Here is a 19,434-nt window from a genome sequence, read left to right on the forward strand (position 1 = left end):
AGCTGATGGCACCCAAGCATATGCTGCAGTGAGAAACAACCCCACAGCACTGCTGCCTGAAATCCCAAGCACAACTCCAGTTCTAGAGCTACCTCAGTTATTGATGCAGGTTTGAAAAACAGCCAAAATTCATTAAACCTAGGAATGCTGAACTTCTGTGGGACTGGCTATGCATGATACAGGGATGCTCGCGTTACCAAAGCACGTGGATCGAGGTGTGCTGACACCAGCCTGGCTCTGAGCACTGGACACAAACCTGCAAAGTGCTGAGCCGAGTCCGAGTCACTCCAGTGCAAACACGAGCTGCCCCAGAGCGATCCTCTGATTTCACATCCCAAGGTATAAAAATCCAAACTCTGTTCAGTACACTTTAGCCATTGCTTAGGGAAGAAATGGGGAAGGAACAAGTCAAGAAAACGGGTCCTGTCTAGGTTCAAACCTCCAGGAACGCTCCTCACCTACGACCAGTTCCATTTCAGTTTCAGCACTTTCACAGAAGGGGACTGTCTCAGATCTCTAACTGCTCAATATTTTGTTTTCACTTCACAGTGTTTCAAGCACCAGCGTTTCCATGTATTGGTTTCAAATAACCCTTTATATATATTTATTTATATATATATTTATATATAATTTATATCAAAACTGATAGTACACAGTATAACTGGAAGAAGAACTGAACTTAAAAAGGATATGTTGAGAGAGGATGGAGTTTGTGAATGCAATAAATAAAGCCCCCTTCCCTCCCCACCCGCTCCCTATCCCAAAACAAAAGTCGTAACGTTCATGGAAAATTGTGCACAGCAGATATTATAAAAAGTAGATTCAGGAGCACATCCAATTATAAATGATTGTTAGGAAAATCATATAAAACAATGGAATACATAAAAGTGTCAAGAGTAATCATTAGGGTGAGAAATTCCTTGGTGGCCAGATGCCCACGGCAAGCAGAAATTATCCTGGTTGCATCAGTAAGAGGTCGATGTCCAAGGAAGTGTGTTCAAGCACAGAAGAGGCTCTCCAGGATGTGAGCAACGTGGGCAGGTGGAGTGTTTGAATTTCATACCCTGATTCATAGTTTCCACAACTCCATGTGCAACTTTCAGAAAGATTCATCATTGACTGCTGACATGTCCCCCTTTGGCGTGGAGGAGCGGGACGAGCCCTTGTCTGTGCTCTCAGAGCCCGAGCTGCTCTGATTTTGTTGTTCTGAGCCTGCACTGGAGGTCACTGTAGAAGATGACGTGGAAGAGGAGCGAGTCTTTTCCTTAAAGTCTGTGATAATTACCGTGACGTTTCCCACTGTGACTGCCAGCTGTTGTGCAGTACTTCTGTCCACATTTTTCAGTCTGGGTCTAGAATAAATGAGAAAACGTTTATGGACAAAATGAAAACAAATGAGAAAGTAAGAGTTTATTAGAAAAACAAAACAAAACAAAACAGCATTCAACAAGTTTGGTGGCCTTCCTTCCACTTGCCTGCACAGACTGTAATAATTGGGAAGAGAACCCAGGCAGCAGCAAAAGCTGCGCAGCAGAGGACACAGGTCTGACCTCCTGCTCTCTGCAGCAGGGTGTTCCATCCCAGGGGGAAGACCTGTCATGTAGAGCAAACGGTGCCATGCTGCTGACAGTTATCTTCAACCATCTCTGCCAGAAAGCAGGACACTAAACCAGAGCCAGGCAGACCCAGGGATCTCCTCCCTAAAGGGAGGATGAAAGGGTTCTGTTATCTAAATTCTCCATCTCCCCATGCTCCCTGATGTTATGAGACAAGGCTGTGACTCCACAGTACAAAGCCACATTAAAGCAGTTGAACACTGCTCTTTCATTCCCATATTGGAGCTTTGCAGCTGCAAACAACACGGGCACTGGGACAACTTGGCTCCTCTTCCAACGGCTTCAAGCTTCTACAAATCAGATGCCCAATCAGCCTGTGTGTGAAATCGCTCAGAACATTCCCTCTGGAAACAAAGAGATTGGAAATAACATCCAGAACACACAATAACATTTCTTACAGCTAGCTCTTTGGGTTAGAGGAAAAAAAAAAAAAAAAATAGAAAAGAAACTGATATTTATAGCTTAGGATTATCTCAGTAATTTGCATGCTGTGCTATCTTTCAATTAGTAATGCAGCTAATAAGGGTCTAGACTCTAGGAAGCTGACATCCACGTGTGCTTCAGGGGCTGGTCCAAAGCTCTGATACAAGAAACCTTGGACACTCCTCCAGCTGCCAACCAATTCCAAGTCAGCTTCAGCAACTGCTGCAATTTACTGCTTTTCCTCCTAATTAAAGGTCAGACTTAAGCAGTGGAATATTCTCAGTAGGGAAATTAAAAAGGAGAGTCTTTATACTTCAGTGAAAAGTAGCTTGCTGAGAACTGCCTTATTCCAAGAGATGGAGGGAAGGATAGCTGCAGCTTTTAAACCAATTTTCTCTTTGTCTGCAGCATATTAGGCTAATGCAGCCTAAACAAAAAAGAAAATTAAGCTGATTTTGTATTTGCCATGTATACTCGTTGGCTCGCAGTGCTAAGTTAACAAGAAGGAAGTCCTTAAAAAGTTAATCCACGTGGTATTCCAGAACTAGACAGAATAGAAAGAAGCATTAAGGATGAATGTACAGCTTCAGGGATAGACAACTGTACTGCTGCAGACTTCCTTAACAAAAATGAAGCTGCTACAGCACAAGCAATATTTTCATATCAAACCGAGAAGGTGTTTCATACAACAAGTTGTATGTTTCTAACAAGTACAGCAGGAGCAACAATTCTAATAGCTTTAGAACACAACCAGAATGCTAACCACACAGAAATACCCACGGGTAAAACTTCCCAGTCTTCTCCACCCGGCAGCAATGAGACGCACGCCCACATGCACGCGTTGCACATACACACTTGCTAGAGTGAGCAAGTGTAACGTAACCACAGACCAGATGAGATGATGTCACCTCATTTGTGGGTGACAAGGAAGGGCAGCCAGCTCAGCAACTTCTGGGGTTTCCGTCAGCTTTTGATAACATCTCAGATGAGCGCTGCCCCAAAGCATCAGCACTGAATGCAGTGGTAAACGTTCCCGGAAGCGTAGTACACGTACGTATTTTCCTCCTGAAACCCTGAGTTCCTCTAGGAAACCCAGCTCTTCCTGTAATTGGGCTGGGGCAGTTGTTTTCTCTCTTACTCAGCCCAAGAAATGCTGGCCCAGATAAACAGACCTTGCCGCCTCCACCTCCTGACAGCACCAAACACTCGCTCCTGCTACAGCTTCTCCAAAGCCACCACTGACCAAACACGCTGATGCTCCACATCCTCTTTTATAGCTGAAAAAGTTTATGGCCGAGTAAGAAATGCAATTCAAAACAAAGAGTGCACGACAATGCATAATGAACAAAGGTTCTGTCAGAAATAAGCACGGAACCAGGAGTTCAAACAGGACTCCTTCAGAGAGTTACCAAAAAACGCTAAGGAACTTGGGCATGAAAACCAATAAAACAGGTAACCTGGAACTCTGTAAAAATCAGGGCCTTGAAAAGATGACTGACAATTGCTCTTGAGGGCACTGAGCTGTAAGCTGGGTTCCACTTCAGCACTTTGAAAGAGAGTTTAATATTCAAAGAAGATTATGTACCCCCTTAAAAATAGTCCAGGTAGACCTGATACTACTAAGGATTAATTAGAAATGACAAAGTCTTGTCACAAAACATGAATCAGATAACTCTGCAGTCGACAGAATGACTCCTTTAAGGAGTGAAAACAATTATTTGATGCAATCTATCAACATAACATTATCTCATTAGTCAAGTGCATTGAGACTCGAGCATCCTAAGCTTTGAAGGAAGCACTGTTTCGAACAGAACAAGAAAAAAAGAAAAATCACTGCAATAAAGCTGTACTTCTACAACCAGCCCAAGAATACAGCCTTAAATCTTTGGGCACTGAGGAAGACAGTTGGCAGGAGTCACCACAACAGCTCTGTCTTCTCGTTTTAGCACAACAAATCTCACAACACCTTTCCTACATTCAAATGAATTACTCTATAGAGGACAGCCACTGTTAAACATTTTCATTCTATTATTTACAGTCTTCCAAGACAGTTTTCTGCAGCCACGTCTTGCCAATCTTAATGCCAATACAACAGTGGAAATCATACTTCCCATGTACGTCATGACTGTTTGCAGCTAACTAATGTTGCCTCGGTTCACCACAGCGGCTCTTCAAGAACATAAAACCTATGATTCCCCATTTTTGATTTATGAAGTAGAGCACAAGACACTACTTAAGGAAAACAAGCACGGAGTATCAGTGTAGGCAAGACTAGGATCAAACCTCTCTCCAAAAACAGCTGCTCATTTCAGATAGGTAAACAAAACCAACCACTCATGCTTTTTGCTGATAGCAAGATTCCCACAAATCTGCTCACACAGCCTCAACTCCAGCACACTCAGGGAATTACCCGACAATTACCGTGACTTAATTACAGGTAAGGAAATAAAAAAAAGTTAGCCTTCATTACTGGTATCAAATGGTGGCAAGAATTTGATCAAGATCAGTACGATGACTGATGAATTCAGTCCGGCCAAGACACATTACTGCCCGAGTGTCATATGATTTAAGCAATGAAATGAGAACTGAGTGGCTAACAGAACAAGCATTTCCAATGCTTGAATCTGTCCTCACCAGAAGAGCGTTTGAGAGCTTACACATGCACAGCCAAGGAAGGTCTTGTCATACTGACTGTACCAGAGCCTGTCCTTTAGACAGTACTGTCAGCCCACCAAAAGAGCAGTGTCTGCTATGTAATACAATTCTCAAATATTTAGAGCTTAATATTGTCCATAAAGTTACCTTGAAGTGTGATTTGAGTCGCTTGTCTTCGTTGTAGTATTCCCAGACTGTATGCTGTTTGCTTCACTAGGAGGATCTTTCACAATATCTGACTTTGGTCTGTAAGAATGGGAAGGAAGAGGGGAGATTGTGTTAGATTAACATTCAAATCAATCAATCGATGCACAGCACTGCTGAAGTCACACCACATTTAACACTGCATCCTTGAAACTTACTTAGTCTTCTTATTAGTGTTCTTCTTTGTGACGCTGGGACTGATTTCCTTCTCTTTGTCAGGTTTTTCTTTATCTTGTTTTTCCACTTTCTCTTTCTTCTCCTTCTTGGGTGGTGGTGGGGTTGCATACTGCTGGGCAACTTGCTGTGCCACCAACTGAGAGTTTATCCTAGGTTTTCTACAATGGTAATAGAGATATCTGTAGTCAGACTTTATAAAGCAACAATTACTTTACAGAAAGCACCGCAAAGATTTATTTCGGCAACTGGGGAAGAATACCTCACTTAAGAAATACCACATGGATGCCCTCATTTCATGTTGAGTACTACTGCTGCTACCAAACAAGACACAAGTGTTCAAATTAAGAAATGCTCCCAACTGCTGTTCCACCATTTTCAGCCTCATCTAATACTCTTCAGTATAATGCTCCCTTTCTCCCACCCATTTCATGAAAACACAGCCCAAATTTAGACAACAGTGAAAAGCAGCTTCCAAGAAGTTGCCAACCACACTGCATGGGCTACTCTTCAACAGAAGGAACAGAGGTAAAGACAAAAGTCAGTTCCCTGATAAATACCAGGCTCCAGCTGTACTTTTTCAAATGAGTTTCTGGTGCACTGATGCAGCAAGCAGTACATGTAACAAAGAACAAGAGAAGGTAACTGAGATGGCTTTGTCCCAAGTGCCAGGATTGAAATTCACAGAAAACAAACAGGCATTCAGTACCCTATGGGGAGAAAGGCTGTGCCAGCCCCCGGCACGTTGTCCTCACACCATTGTCTGAAAGCCCTGAGTGGAGCTCTGGGATATAGACATGGGTTGAAAGAGAAGCAAAAGAGTCAACTCCTCCAAATCACAGTGAGGTCCTCAGCACAGGGCAGGAGGAATGGCTGCTCACCATCACAACATGTGGCAACCCAAGGCAAGGCACCAGCTTATGCCATGACTGCCGCAAGAGCTCGAATCTGAGCAAGGACACCAAGCAGTGCACAGGTCAAGCAATGCACAGCAACACAATTCACAGGCTGAAGCCAGGAAGAGAGAGGGAACACAACACAGGTAAGCAAAATGTCTTGCAAAGACAATTTCAAAATATGATTTATACAAAAAACTAAACAAAAACCACCAAGGCATGCAAGAACCTGATGCTCCCACAGTCCCAACTAATTCATACCTTGGTTTCTTCCGCATTCCTCAACCAAACTTTTAGCTCAGCAACTTGCCAGCTCACCCTCTGGTCCAGTACAGAGCAGTACCATTACACCACAAAGACCTACACCCTCCCTGTGGCTTTGGAGAGGAAGGAAACAGAGCTGTCAAGTCTATTAGGAGCTGAACTCTAATTGCAACAGTTGTTGTTGTTCGTCCACGTTGTTACACTGCTTACAAGCACAGCTCAAGCTTCATGCAGGTTAAGGGAAGACTCTCAAGGCAGCACACAGCTGACATCTGCACCAACTTGGGGACAGTGGGAACTATGGGGAGCCATGACCCTCACACAGCTCCCAGGTTGCTCTGCACTGCAGTTATACCACTGACTGCTGCTGGAACCCTGACACAAACCCTATTAGTCTGATCATCACCTACATCATTAATGCTGCCCTGCTGATTACCTGGTCCCTGGTCTTTGGTCCTGCTCAGCATTACAGGGCACAAACCCAAGCACGCAGGGGGAACTCGTAGTTGCTGTCCTGCAAACAGGGAAGCCTGGTCAGCCCGCTCCAGCAACACGCATCACCAACCTCCAGAGCCATCTCTGGTGTGGCTACTCTTCCTACAAATGTATGCTGAGCCACATCTACCCTAACACTTGATTTCACAACAAGTTTTTTGCCAAGTCTACAGGCTGGAATCGGGGAAATCTATGTTACCACCACCACCATTTGCATTTTTCATGCAGTACAGAAACTATTGTGCAGATTGTAGCACAAAATGCGTACGTTTTCTAGAGGACAAAGAATCTGGATTTCAGCCTTCAGTAAGTATGGTGTACCAATAATTACCGTGCTGGAAAGCTCTGCAGATCAGACCACACAGTTCCCTGTTCTATGCAACAGTTTACAGAACAGCAGAGGTGTTCAGCACCCTGGCACCTAGAATCCTGGTATACAGCAACTTGTGTCTGCTGACTGTGAATAAGCATGCAACAAAGCCTTCTGTTATACAGAGAAGTTACTCAGATGCAGCCACATGCAGCTGGCAGCAGCAGCTCGTCTGAAGCAACCTGCTGACCCATCACTCTTCCAGGAACAGAAAATTATGACATTTTTCCTTGCCAGCAGCTAATTCAATTAAATAATAATAATAATAATAATAATGAAGGATGTTCGTGCATTGTTTCCTGATTTTCACTTCCTATATCTTAAAAAGTAATGTGAAAAATCTCAAGCATCAAGGAACCTCGAAAGGAAAGGCAAACACCATCTCCCTGCATGATTAACCCCACAGCGCGGAGCTGCCTCCCGTGCCACATTCTCAGCAATATGCTGTTTCCCTGGGCAGGTAAATCAGAACCTCAGGCTGTGTGTGGGCAGTCCCAGATCAGGAACCTAAGAGCACCACTTTCCATGTCTCCCTGTTTTTAATTCTGTTGCTGTTTGTGATGTTATTCTCAACCTTAACAGCTACTGAGGCGTACACGGTTCATGTTGCTTGAATAAAGATTTGAATTTTAAAGGGGAAATTACTTCTTTTTAATGCCTGGCCTTAGTTGACAATAGAACACAAGTCAGAACACCAGTTCAACAACTGGCATAATAGCAGTAATAGCAATAGCAGTAACCAACACCTTGCAGTCAGACCCACAGTGCTGCCCCAGCCAGGACCCGCTGGTTAGAGGCCTTCACAAGAAGCCAAACAAAGCAAGCACAACAGCATGTTTCCAGCACAGCAAGCCATAACCATAGTAACCACAACTGAAAGATGTGTATGCAGTACCCCAGCCTCACTCCAAGCACAGCCCTGTCCTGCAGCTCGCCGGCTGCTCAGCCTTCCAGGAGCAGCAGCAGCAATGTTGGGTGACAGCCCACACTGGGCACCACTCACCTTGCCTTCCTGAGTGCAAGCAATGACATAAAGCTAGTGGGAAGAACTAAGTCCTATTCCCACGAGGGCTACAACAACTTCGCATCCCTTCCAGAACATGAACTCATAAAAACAGAAGGAACCCTCTTTGCTGCCTTTTTTTTTGTTGTTGTTTTCCTCCAAATTTCTTTTTCCTTTCTTTTTGAACATTACAATGTGGCTGAGTGTCCCTTATTCTGTTCCCATCTGGTACTTCTCTTTTTTTTGGCACTCTCCAAAGAGAATGCTTCAACTCTAATACACCACTATTATCTCAATATAAGTTATCATTCGAGCAGAATAACCTGAACAGAAACTTAAAGCCCCTTCCAAATTTTCTGTATGACAGAGAGCCTCAGAAATGAGCATTAACCATTTTAATCCCAAATCTGCTCACCAGCTTGCTGTCTGTAACATGAAAACAAATCATACAAACCATGAACATATTCAGGCGACAAAAATTAAACCTCATCTCAGCCTCTTCTAAACAGAACACCAATATCTATCTCATCATTTAGTCCAATGTCATCATGCACACAACACAGCTAACAAATCCCAGTCTCACAATAAATGTATTTGAAGAGATGCAACACTGCATAGTGGTCTCAAACGCATCCAAGCTCCATGCTAGCAACAAAAAGGGCAGAATTACTGTAGTGATGCCAACAGCTGAGCATAAGAACAATTTGTTAATGTATGTGTCCAGGACAAGATGGTTTCCCTTTACCTGGCATTAAGTTAGGCCTTGCTTGGGCAATTTCCCTCTAATTAAGTGACAGTCTGGGTAAAAACCCAACTGTGAAGATACAATCTCGATATGACATGAGTGATATGATATAAGTGAACACTGCCCGTGTTTTCAGAATCCAGTGACAAGAATTGGCTTCTTCCACCCTAAAAGTAAGCACAATTAAACTATGCTTTCAAAGGTGCATTCAATCAATTGCTTCACATTAATTAGAGTGTTCAACTGCAGCTGACCACAGGAGAAAGTATTTTCAGCAAAGAAATTGTGATTCATGAGAAAGCTGAACATATTTGGCTATTCAGAGTATGATTCAGGCACCCAAGTCTTCACCTTGTGCTGCGCACAAATACTCCCAGCTACCACAGAACATCTCAAGTTGTAAGGGGCCCACAAGGAGCACTGAGTCACACTCCTGACTGCAGAGAGGACCACCCTACCCTTCCCTAACAGAGCTGGGCTGTACCCTGGACTGTCCCATTAAGTGACACTGTGTGAGACCAACAGGAAGCGCCCGAAGCGTGACTCCTTCCACCAAGGGCTCCCACACGTTGCTGTGCTCCCAGAACAAGGAAGCACCGTACTCCTAAGGTTCTGCCAAGCATCTCCCAGTGCACTTCCTTCCATATCTTCAGGCTCGCCTTTGGAAACTCGTTTCAGGGCTGAAAATAGAGCACAAGCGCTGCACGCAGATCACACCACACGTTCAACATGTGCTATTTACTCGGAGCTGGATTTGCAGGGGGATAAAGGAGGATAAGTCTCACTGTATTTTTCACGTGACCCTAATTTCTGTATCTGTTTGGGATTTCTCTGATCCTGCTTCCTCGACACATCACAAACCACCCATCTCTTGAAGATGCAGCGTGGAAACTGCAGCCCGCTTTACAGCCATAGCAGCACACACAGGGACTCTGGCAATCCCAGCAATGTGGATCTAATTATAATTGCTCTTACTTTCCTACAACTCTGTTATCAGAAGAATGAAAGTAGCATCAAGTGGGATTTCAGAGTCAAAAGCCTCATGTAACATGAAGTACTGAGGATTTGGGTAATTTCATGCTGTTCGAGCTTTGATGCAAGTGGTGATACAGCAGACCTCTGAGAGGCTCTCTGCTTCTTTTGAGGAAATCTGTTTCATATGCAGCACAGTGTAAAGTTGAAGTACATGATTATTTTAATAATCCCAGCAACATGAGTGTCTCTCCTGCTCAAAGGAAAAACGAGGCTAAAAGTATTGATGTGTTTATGAAACCACTAGTGCCAGAACAATGGTACAGAAATCCCACTTCAGAGAAATTCTGCAAGAGAGGTTAGGAACCAACCCATGGACACATCCAACAGAAGAGAATAAAATTGCCTCCTTTAAGGAACGTTACACCTGAAAGAACCTAAACTTTAGAGAAATTAAGCCATAAAAACAACGGGATGAGCACTCCATGCATGTGTTTTCCAGCTCAGTTGTGGTGACCATACGGCCTTTTTCAGCAGCAAGAAAAGGGCAGTTTGTCCGTTCATCTCTTAGTGTACAACTACACAGCGTTACAGGGGCTGTGCACAGATACCTCAGGTTCCCTGTGTAATGCAAGACCACAGGACAGCAGCAGTACCAAAAACAAAAGGTCAAACAGCAAGAAACATATGACTGAGCAGTACTCTGTTGAAAAAGGGGAGTTTTCCTTCTGCACTGACTGTTTGAAGTAGACGTTTAAAAATAAGTAAATTAACCCAAGGAAGATCTAATTTTGGGTTGCAGGTTTGGGGTTTTCATGCGCAAGACACAATTGTGTCTACAGGAAGGACAGGCTTTGCTGTAAGCTGTACACACGAGGACACAGCAAAGCATTATGTACGACTTCCAGTGTTAGGTCTGAATGTTTTAGAAAGAAAAAAGTGCAAGAAAATGACTTCACACACACAAAACCAGTGTTCATCACATAAAGTCCATTTAAAAATGCATGGCCACCTACGGTGAGCTTCCAGCAAACCATGAGAGACTGCCAACCCCCACCTGCTGCCTCCTGTGTGCTCTGCAGCAAAGGGCAGCGATGTGCAGAAACAGCACAGCCAGGACTGCAAAGGCAACCCCTCCTTCTTCTTCTTTTTTTTTTTCCTTCCTTAGATTAAGAATTAAAAGGTTATTAAATTAAACACAAGCACTACTGGAGAAAGCATTTACTGGAAGCTGCCCGCTTGCTGCCCATCCGTCACTCTGTGGTGTCAGAGGCTCTTTCAGTGATGCCTGCAGGAACGTGCAACTCTTACGTCTTACCAGGAGCCTCAGCATTGGCTTTTTCCTTACTATTTGGGCATATTTACAAATCGTGATGATCACCAGTTGGAGAAGGAGCTCAGCAGCAGGAGTATCAGCCCACAGATTACACTGAGGAGAAAGCCAGAGAGCAGGGATGTCTGAGGAATAGCTGGAGTATTTGTCACTGCAGAAGCACCCTCACAACTCTCCCTGAAGTGCACCTGCTTGCCGCCAAGGGACAGAACTCGAAACCCCGAACACAGAGAGCAGCAAAGAGAGCTCCTGCTGCACTCAGGAGTGATGAACCATCCTCACAAAGTCCTCTGCAAAACTGCACTTTGAGAGCAAAACCCCTCCTTTTGCAACAACTTAAAATTGTTTTTGCAGGGAAGAAGTTCTACAGCGGCAGGACAACTGCGCCGTCATATACAAAACCCACAACCTAGTTCATACAAAACCAGATGCAGCCATAAACGTAAAAACACCACCAAGTCTGAACTTGAGATGATGGCCCTGAGATCACTGACTCTTTTTCCTTAGGCTATGTCCTTTGGTCACCAAAACTGCAAGAGCTGCAGCACTGTTGCTTCTGGCACCTCCATCCAGACACACCTCACTGCAGAACTACCAAACGATCCCTGATTTACAACTTCTAAAATTGTCAGGGAAAATCCACTGATCTCAGCACAAAATTTACTCACCTGCTATCACCCAAAGGATGATAAAACCAAAGCGATTTCACTCACGTGTCAGAAATAAGCTGCTCTCACTAGCAAAAATTGGAAAACAGTTCATAAAGCTGGCAGCGACCACAATGCGTGTAATAAAATACTCAGATTTACAACAAAACAATTCCTTGAATGCTCCTTCCTTTTGGACTCGTTATTGAGCTGTGTGTAATCCTGTGGAAAGCAAGCAGTCCCCCAACTTGCTATCCTGCAGCAAGGTGCACCGGCAGCACAAAGGCTGACAGCTCTGTGCTTACAACAGCTGAGCCATTCCTCTGGAGTCCCCGTGTTGCAGAGCTACCTGCAGTGCAGGGATGTGCCAGTTCATTGGTGTGAGATCGTGCTGTGCTCATGGCACAGCAGCACTCCGTATGCTTGGGGAAAAAAAAAAAGACTTCTCTATCATTTACCAGCTAGGCTCAATTCACACAGCAGCACAATGAGATGCTACCTGTTCTGCAGCAGATGCTGAACAGTCTCTGTAGGCCCTAAATCTCCAGGGATGCCATGAGAAGGAGCCAAGTGAGCAAGGTGGTGATTTTAATTCAGCTACGTCAGGAAGGCTTTATCTCACGAGAGAAGCTGAGCTCTGTCACAGCACACTCTGCACAGAAACAGTTGCTGCCTGTGGTCCGAGAGGAAAGCTCCCTGCCCAGTGGAGCAGCGTGCTCTCCTAACGCTGCATGGAATACCAGATGCTCTGAGACAAGGATGCAAGCAAGCATGCCTTTTTATAAGGAGACCATGTGCCTTAGAGCCTTATTTCTTGTTATGAGATACACAATGAGAACAGAGCATAGACAGGCGAGTGAAACCCACCGTGCCTGAGCACAGCACTCTGCTGAGGAAGCCCAGGGAGCCCCCAGCTGCAGCTCTGCCACTGCTCCCACACCTGCATCAGGCAAATCAGCGCTGCAGCTCCAGGAGCACCACTCTGGCTTTTCAGAATTATTGCTCCTGGGCTGGAGGAACTGACTTCAATTCAGCTCTTCCTCACCTAACGTTTATTTGTATAAAACAGACCCACACAAACATACAGAGATACAATCAGCTGCCCTCCTTCTGGACTCCAAGGGGGGAAAGAGAGCAAGCTCTGTTAGAAGTTCTTTCTTTGAATTCTCCAAAACAATCCTGGTGTTCCATCACATAGCACTGGTTATCACTGCTAAAAGCTACCAGCTCAGCCAGGAACCCACGCCAGCTGCAAATCACCACGACCAGCCCAGCACCATCACTTAAAGTCATTTTCCATTTAAAGAGCCTCCCATCAGTGCCCGAGCAGCCTTTCATTACCCATCCCACTTAATACCCACAATCTCTCCACAGCTCACTTGCTCCCTCTCCACTGACCGAGCAGCACAGGGACTGCTGCGTGCATTATTGGGATTCCTGATGCTTTTTCCCTGCCGGCACAGAGCCACCCTTGGCTGCGTGCCCGACCCACAGCACATTGAGGACTGGCAGCCTGATGCAAGGCAGCAGCTGAGTGGACACACTGAGCCCAGGGCACTGCCAGCAGCTGCACAGAGCTGCAGGATGAGGAGATGCGTGCACAAATGCTGCGGCTGCCCACTGAGAGGTGAGCACACACGGCAAGAGCAGTGACAGCACTCAGCATGCTGCTGGAGCTCCAGGCTGGTCCTGCAAGTGAAGATTCAGGGGTTAACTCTATTGAGAAGGAAGCAGCAGACCACGTGCAATTAGCAGATAGGCGCACGTTTAACGTTCTTCCTAACAAAGATGGGCAATGAAAGGAAAACTGGTTTGTAGACGAATGAAGTACAGATGTGCCAGGGAGAGCTTTCTTGGAAATGGAAGAACACACAACGTATCTCTGAAGTTTCACTTCCCCCATACGGCAGCACACACCAGAAAGCCCAATCACAGCACACAGTGTATCCCTCCCAGCCTCTCATACCCCGCATGCTGTACCACACACCAAGATTTTCTATGCTTATATCTGATGTCACATTACAGATTTTTATGAGTACTCAGAAAATGATAAAAGGTTCCTAACTCCACAGCTAAATACAAGAATTTTTACGCAGTGTTATAGAGTATTTTGCTGCTGATAAACACTGCTCCTTGTTTTTATAATACCAAACACAATACCAGAACTACTAAATGAAAGTCCTGACAACCATCACTGAGCAGTCAGATGGGGGCAGGTTTGGTGCTTCACGTGTATTCCCACAGCACATCACCCAAGCACCTGTATATACAGGTACCACCTGTATTTATCAATTTGGTTCATCTCCATCTAGCAGTGGGGAAGCTGTGGCAGTGACTTACCCCAGGATGACTACAGCAGAGGAAAATACGTAGAGGTCTTCCAATCCTCGAGATCACACCACATCAGAGATGCACATCTACCAGATTACAGAAATTACTCGTTGCTACAGATTTGCAGAAATGAGTCAGTGAGATACTGCCATCTCACACTGCTTCCTCTTCTAATTTCTTCCTGGATTTGTGTGGCTAATTGTTTATTCCAAGTAAAAGCAAGCTAAAAACAGAACCATGTTCTTACTCAAATACAATGCACAAAACAGCATGCACTGCCTTGAGCAGCCAACTCCTAGGAGTGCAGCCCTCCACACCGCACCAAAGCCAGGGAGAAAATAGAGCCAAAGCCTCCCAGGTCGGCCCAATGGTTCAACAGACCGTAGAGAAGAAAAACAAAATATTCCTCCCTTATCTTAATCACCAGAGTGACTCCCAGCAGCACCAAGTTGCAGGATCAACGGAAGGCTTTTGTGCTGGGACAGGGACAGCAGCACCCTGACATGTGGATACAGTGCCCAGAAGTCTTCAAAGATTCAGTGGAAACTTAGAAAGCGGCATAGGTTTAAGTTTGCTGCTTGAAAATCATTACTGTACCAGGAACGCTGGAGGCACACCAAGTCAAAAAGGCAGAAGCAGCCACTTACAGTAAATGCTGCAAAAACAACTTAAAGAACCACGAGCTTTTCAGACAAATTTCCTCAAAATAAACAACCTTGTGAGGATCACAAAAAAGATGAATGGAAATGATCACTATGGCACAAGCACAAAAGCAGAGAGCTCTGCTGCACGTGTTCATTTCAACAGCAGGCAGCGTTCACTCGGAACCCGCTGCCTCACTGCCCTGGGATGCACAGGGGCCGGCTTTGGGTTGGTGCCTGTTTACTTTGCAGCTTCCCTGTTTACGTAGCTCCTTTCCTCTGCAGCAGCAGCCCAAGAGAGCTGGCTGTGTGCTGCTCAGTGCGGGGTGAGCAGCTCCAGCCAACAGCTACATGCGTCCTGTGGCTGGCTGGCTCCTGCTGCTGGGAGCTGCTCCTCCCAGCCTGGGGAAAGACCCCATAAGGCAGTACGTCATTTCAGAAGCTTCTTAAAACATACATTTATACGGAGCCATCTCCAAGCCTCCGGATGCCCGAGGTTGCTGTGCATATGACAAACACGTCCTGGTGTCTCAGATGGTCTCCCAGCTGAGGCTCAGCCCTCAGCCCATCCCTGCCAGCTGGCTCCTCCTGCCCAGCACAGCGCGGAGGTCCTGCAGGGCTGGGGCCGAACCTCCAGGCATGTGTGTTTGCAGTAGGAAGCCTGGCCACAAACGCCCTTTGTAAACAAGCGTGCTCATTTTGCAGCGCTGGTAGAGCTCTTCCGTGGGGATTTCCACTGCAAAGCAGCTTTCTGACACAGCACAGATCTGTTTTATTTCCTCTGGGACCTCCATGCTCGCATGAAGGTGTAAATCCAGCTTTACGGTCCTGATCTCAAACGCTCCCATCTGGCACTCCTGTCCTCATCATCACCAACAGCAGCTCTGCACCATGGCTGCACCCTGCAGTATTTGTACACCTGCAGCCATACCAACAGCTTTCCATCTCCCACACAGAACCAACAGCCACCAAACCCCTCCACAGTGCACACAAACACCAGCAAGTTGGCTCCTTCATACCCTGCAGCTCTCATACACTGCAAGCCAGCACGAGATGTTTAAGAAAAGGCTGTTGCACAAGTTCACCACTTCTCCATCCCACCTGCTGCAGCAGTGCCCCAGCACACCACAGCCCTGCAGACAAGCACGGCAGGCACCCACACCTTGCCCCTCTCTCCTGTAGCAAGATAAAATACCTGAAAGTAAGTCTGAAAAGGGCATTACACAGCCAAGTCTCATGAACACGGCCTGTCAGAGAGCAGCAGAGCATGCCTGTGCACAGAGCCCACTGGAAATGCAGGACCCATGCTTTCACTAATTACTTGTTTTTACTGCTATATAAACAAACAAAACCACCAGAGTGGTTTCACAAACATACTCATCTGTTGTTTAAATACGGCAGGCTCCAATGACAGAATTGAGCAGAACAGGTCTTCTGTCCTGGAGACAAGTTTGAAAAGCTGTCAGTAGACAGCAATGCACAGGAAAAAGGCAGTGGCTGTGACAACAGCCTCATCTTATGCCTCCTGCGTTCGAGTCAGTCTTCTTCTCAGACGTATCCCATTAAAGAAAGCACTCAGAGCTAAACAGATAGACTGCATGAGAACCTAGTCGGAACATGAAGTCTGCAAAGAAAGTAGCTGTGCAGCATTTCACGCAGAGCTCTTATCCAGCACCTCCTCCTACCAGAGGGCTGGCTGCACCAACCTTCGTGTTCATCAGTGGCCACTCCTCGCACACAGAGCTCTGCAGCCAGTGCTCAGCACCCTGTGAGGCACCCGAGTCGTGCACGGGCAACTTCAGGGCACAACGGCTCCAGTGCCTCTACAGCCCCAGCAACAGCCATTCATCAACTGCTGCTGCTTTTAATTCAGATTGTTCAGGAAACTTTCCAAGTGCACCAGTAGCAAAAGAAAGGAGAGATGAATATTCGGTGTCTTGTCTACAAAGTGACTTATTTCAGGATGGGTACAGATGGGTGGAAAAAGGACTCAGAACTCAGGGTAAGCAGTAAATCCTCAAGTGAGATGCTGTGAAGTGAGGTATGCGCATATTTCACCTAAGATTTTGTTTACTAAAGATATTCCAGGAAAAAAAAACAACCACATACACCTACATAGATCAGCTTAATAGGTCTGTGCTGATTTCATCTGCAACACAGTCCGTGCACTTAATCACTATTTCTCAGAACTGGATGCATGGTGGGAATCGAACTTCTTTGTGGAAACAGGTGTGAGTGTTTGTGAGAGCTGCTCGGCTCTGCCTCGCTCCTGTTATAAATAGAATGCAACTTTTGTTAAAGCCTCTCTTCATTAGAACGCTTCAGTTGTGGGATCTATTTTGTGCCACTTGAAGCCTGAATTTAACATACAAAAACCCACTTTTTTTTTTTTTCTCTATAGTACACTTTACACAGTTGCTGAAAAGAGACTGCTTGCATAACAGACATTATGCAATTTCTGAAATAAATAATATCCTTGCAGGGGGGGAATATTACAAAGTCCTCCAGATTTTCAGGGCTACAGATTTGGCTTCACAAGCAGAGTCTGTAAGAAGCACATGTCATCCCCAATCCTCCTGGGTGCCCACGTCCAGAGATCCCATCAGGGACAGTGCCCTGCTGGGTGCAAACAAAGCAGCCCAACAGAACACTACTTGCCACCACTGTTCTGTCTCTCAAGAACACAAAGGAAGTTGACACCAGCTAAAATAGTCTGGCATGGATGCAGCTGTATTTTTAAAGCTATTCTTTGGTTTGATTTACTATTACTGCTAAGATGGTTTTATTATACCAGTAAGAAGAGACCAGAAAGAAAAAAAGACAAAACAGAAAAGCAACTTACTAGCCATCTCTGCCTCTTATAACTATTCCAGGACAAGTGTAGCACTTTATCCTGAGTGAGAAAGGAAGCCCATGCAAAGCAGTTCAGGTGCTGGAGCCCAGGGAAACCTTCACACAAAGCTTCAGCTCTGGAGCACAGAGGGACACAGGGCTGTGCAGGGCAGCATCCATCCTGCCAGCAGCACAGAAACTACACTTCCACAGCTGAGCTAATCAGTCATGTGCCAAACACAAGCAGCATTTATCTCCTCCAAACAGCAGACTTCTTAATTATCCAAGGTCAGTGGCAGTGAATATTGAACAAACTGACACAGGGAACCCACGCAGACCCAGAAGTGGAGGGCAGCAATGCCGCATCTCAATACTAAGTGGCTCTTTTAAGACATGGGAATTACTTTCTAAACAATCAATCAATACATTTGTTAAGGTGCCAATTTTAGAAACCTGTATCAAGTTACACACCAGGATAATTATTCTCTTTTCTAATTAACTAATATTTGGAGTACAGTACGAGGCTTTAGACAACTAAAGTAAGCAAATGGCACAATTACACCAACCTTTTATCGGACTCCTTCAGCATTACAGCAGCATCTCAGCATTCTGATCACTGCGTCCTCAGGACATTCTCATTTGAGCTTGTCACAGAACAGCAGCTACTGGGGAAATCTCAAAGACCATGTCAGTTTCCCCAAAACACAAGTGGTGAGAGGCTGTCAGAGCTTAAGTAGCAGTGTATAACACAACGGCACTGCACAAATTCCCTGAAATTTCTCTTCAAAAGAGCAGCTACACAAACGCTCAGCCTCAGCCTGAAGAGCTGTTTCATGTAGTACCCATCCTTACACAATAAAGGAAAACTTCTGCAACGTAAAGACAAACAACAGATCCAAACCAAGCAGGATCCTTGGTTTGGACCTGTGGTGATGAGAAGGGCACCAGGGAGGGGAATGCAAAGGGCACCAAGAGGAGCTGCCCCATGGCCTGGGATGGCGCTAGCCAGCAGCCATACCCTGTCCAAGCAGCTCAGCCTCCTGACCAGTCACTGCAATGCCTCTGTGTGCCACTGAGTCCCTGTCCCTTCACACAGCAGTGCAGTGGCCTCACTCTCTACCTCTGGTAAGCTGGCAGAGCTGAGCATCACACAGATCACACAGGTGGGACCACCTCCCACCCATGAAGGAGCACATTGCCATTCACGCGTACACCCAAACCCAGTGGGCACCACTCCATCCCTCCCTCTGGGGCCAGAGCAGCCACCAGACCAACCTCAGCACATCCTGCAGCAGTCCCACATAAAGCCTCACACACCTTTCTTAAGCGTGTGTGTTTTATCTCCAGTGTGCCACACCAAGGAGGAAAAAACACGCCGCTATGAGTTCATCCGCTAAGACACCAAAGATTTCCTCCTGAAAGTTATCTCCAAATGAGCATGAAAGAAATAGAAAATGCTTTATTTTGCCCCCTCTCAAGGCTCAACAAGGCTTCAGCCCACCAGACCTTCCCTGGCAGGAGCTCTATCTGTGCTCTTTCCCCCCCTCACTCTCAGCACCAACCTCCCTTGCAAGCTCCAACACAATTCTGCATGCATTATTTATCCCTCTTGCTAAGTCATGCAGTGGGATAATTACTTAACTATTGTAATGCTATTTTGCAATGGCTGTACTCTATTATTCTAATTGATTTTCATGGGATTGCTTTTGCTGCATGTTTTGAGTGCAAGAACTTACATTCTGCAGAATAAGAAGTTTAGCTTTACGCTCACCTGTGTGCCCGTGAACTGAAAATCAGTACTGAATTTTTAGGAGAATACCAATGTCTTTTTAG

General features: G+C 45.6%; 1 protein-coding gene across 1 annotated transcript in view; it reads right to left on the reverse strand.

Moving 5' to 3' along the window:
* Window positions 1-1,099: 1,099 nt before the first annotated feature.
* Window positions 1,100-19,434, reverse strand: part of RYBP (RING1 and YY1 binding protein) — a gene marked incomplete at both ends in the record, with an annotated part of 30,697 nt that continues 12,362 nt past the window's right edge. Inside the window, 3 exons of the mRNA XM_079540138.1 lie at window positions 1,100-1,352; window positions 4,842-4,940; window positions 5,057-5,233. Of these exons, the coding sequence (XP_079396264.1) occupies window positions 1,100-1,352; window positions 4,842-4,940; window positions 5,057-5,233 (529 nt within the window). The remainder of the gene's footprint in view (window positions 1,353-4,841; window positions 4,941-5,056; window positions 5,234-19,434) is intronic.

This window comes from Tetrao urogallus (genome assembly GCF_951394365.1).
Source record: "Tetrao urogallus genome assembly, chromosome: 10".
In the NCBI taxonomy this organism is placed as follows: Eukaryota; Metazoa; Chordata; class Aves; order Galliformes; family Phasianidae; genus Tetrao; species Tetrao urogallus.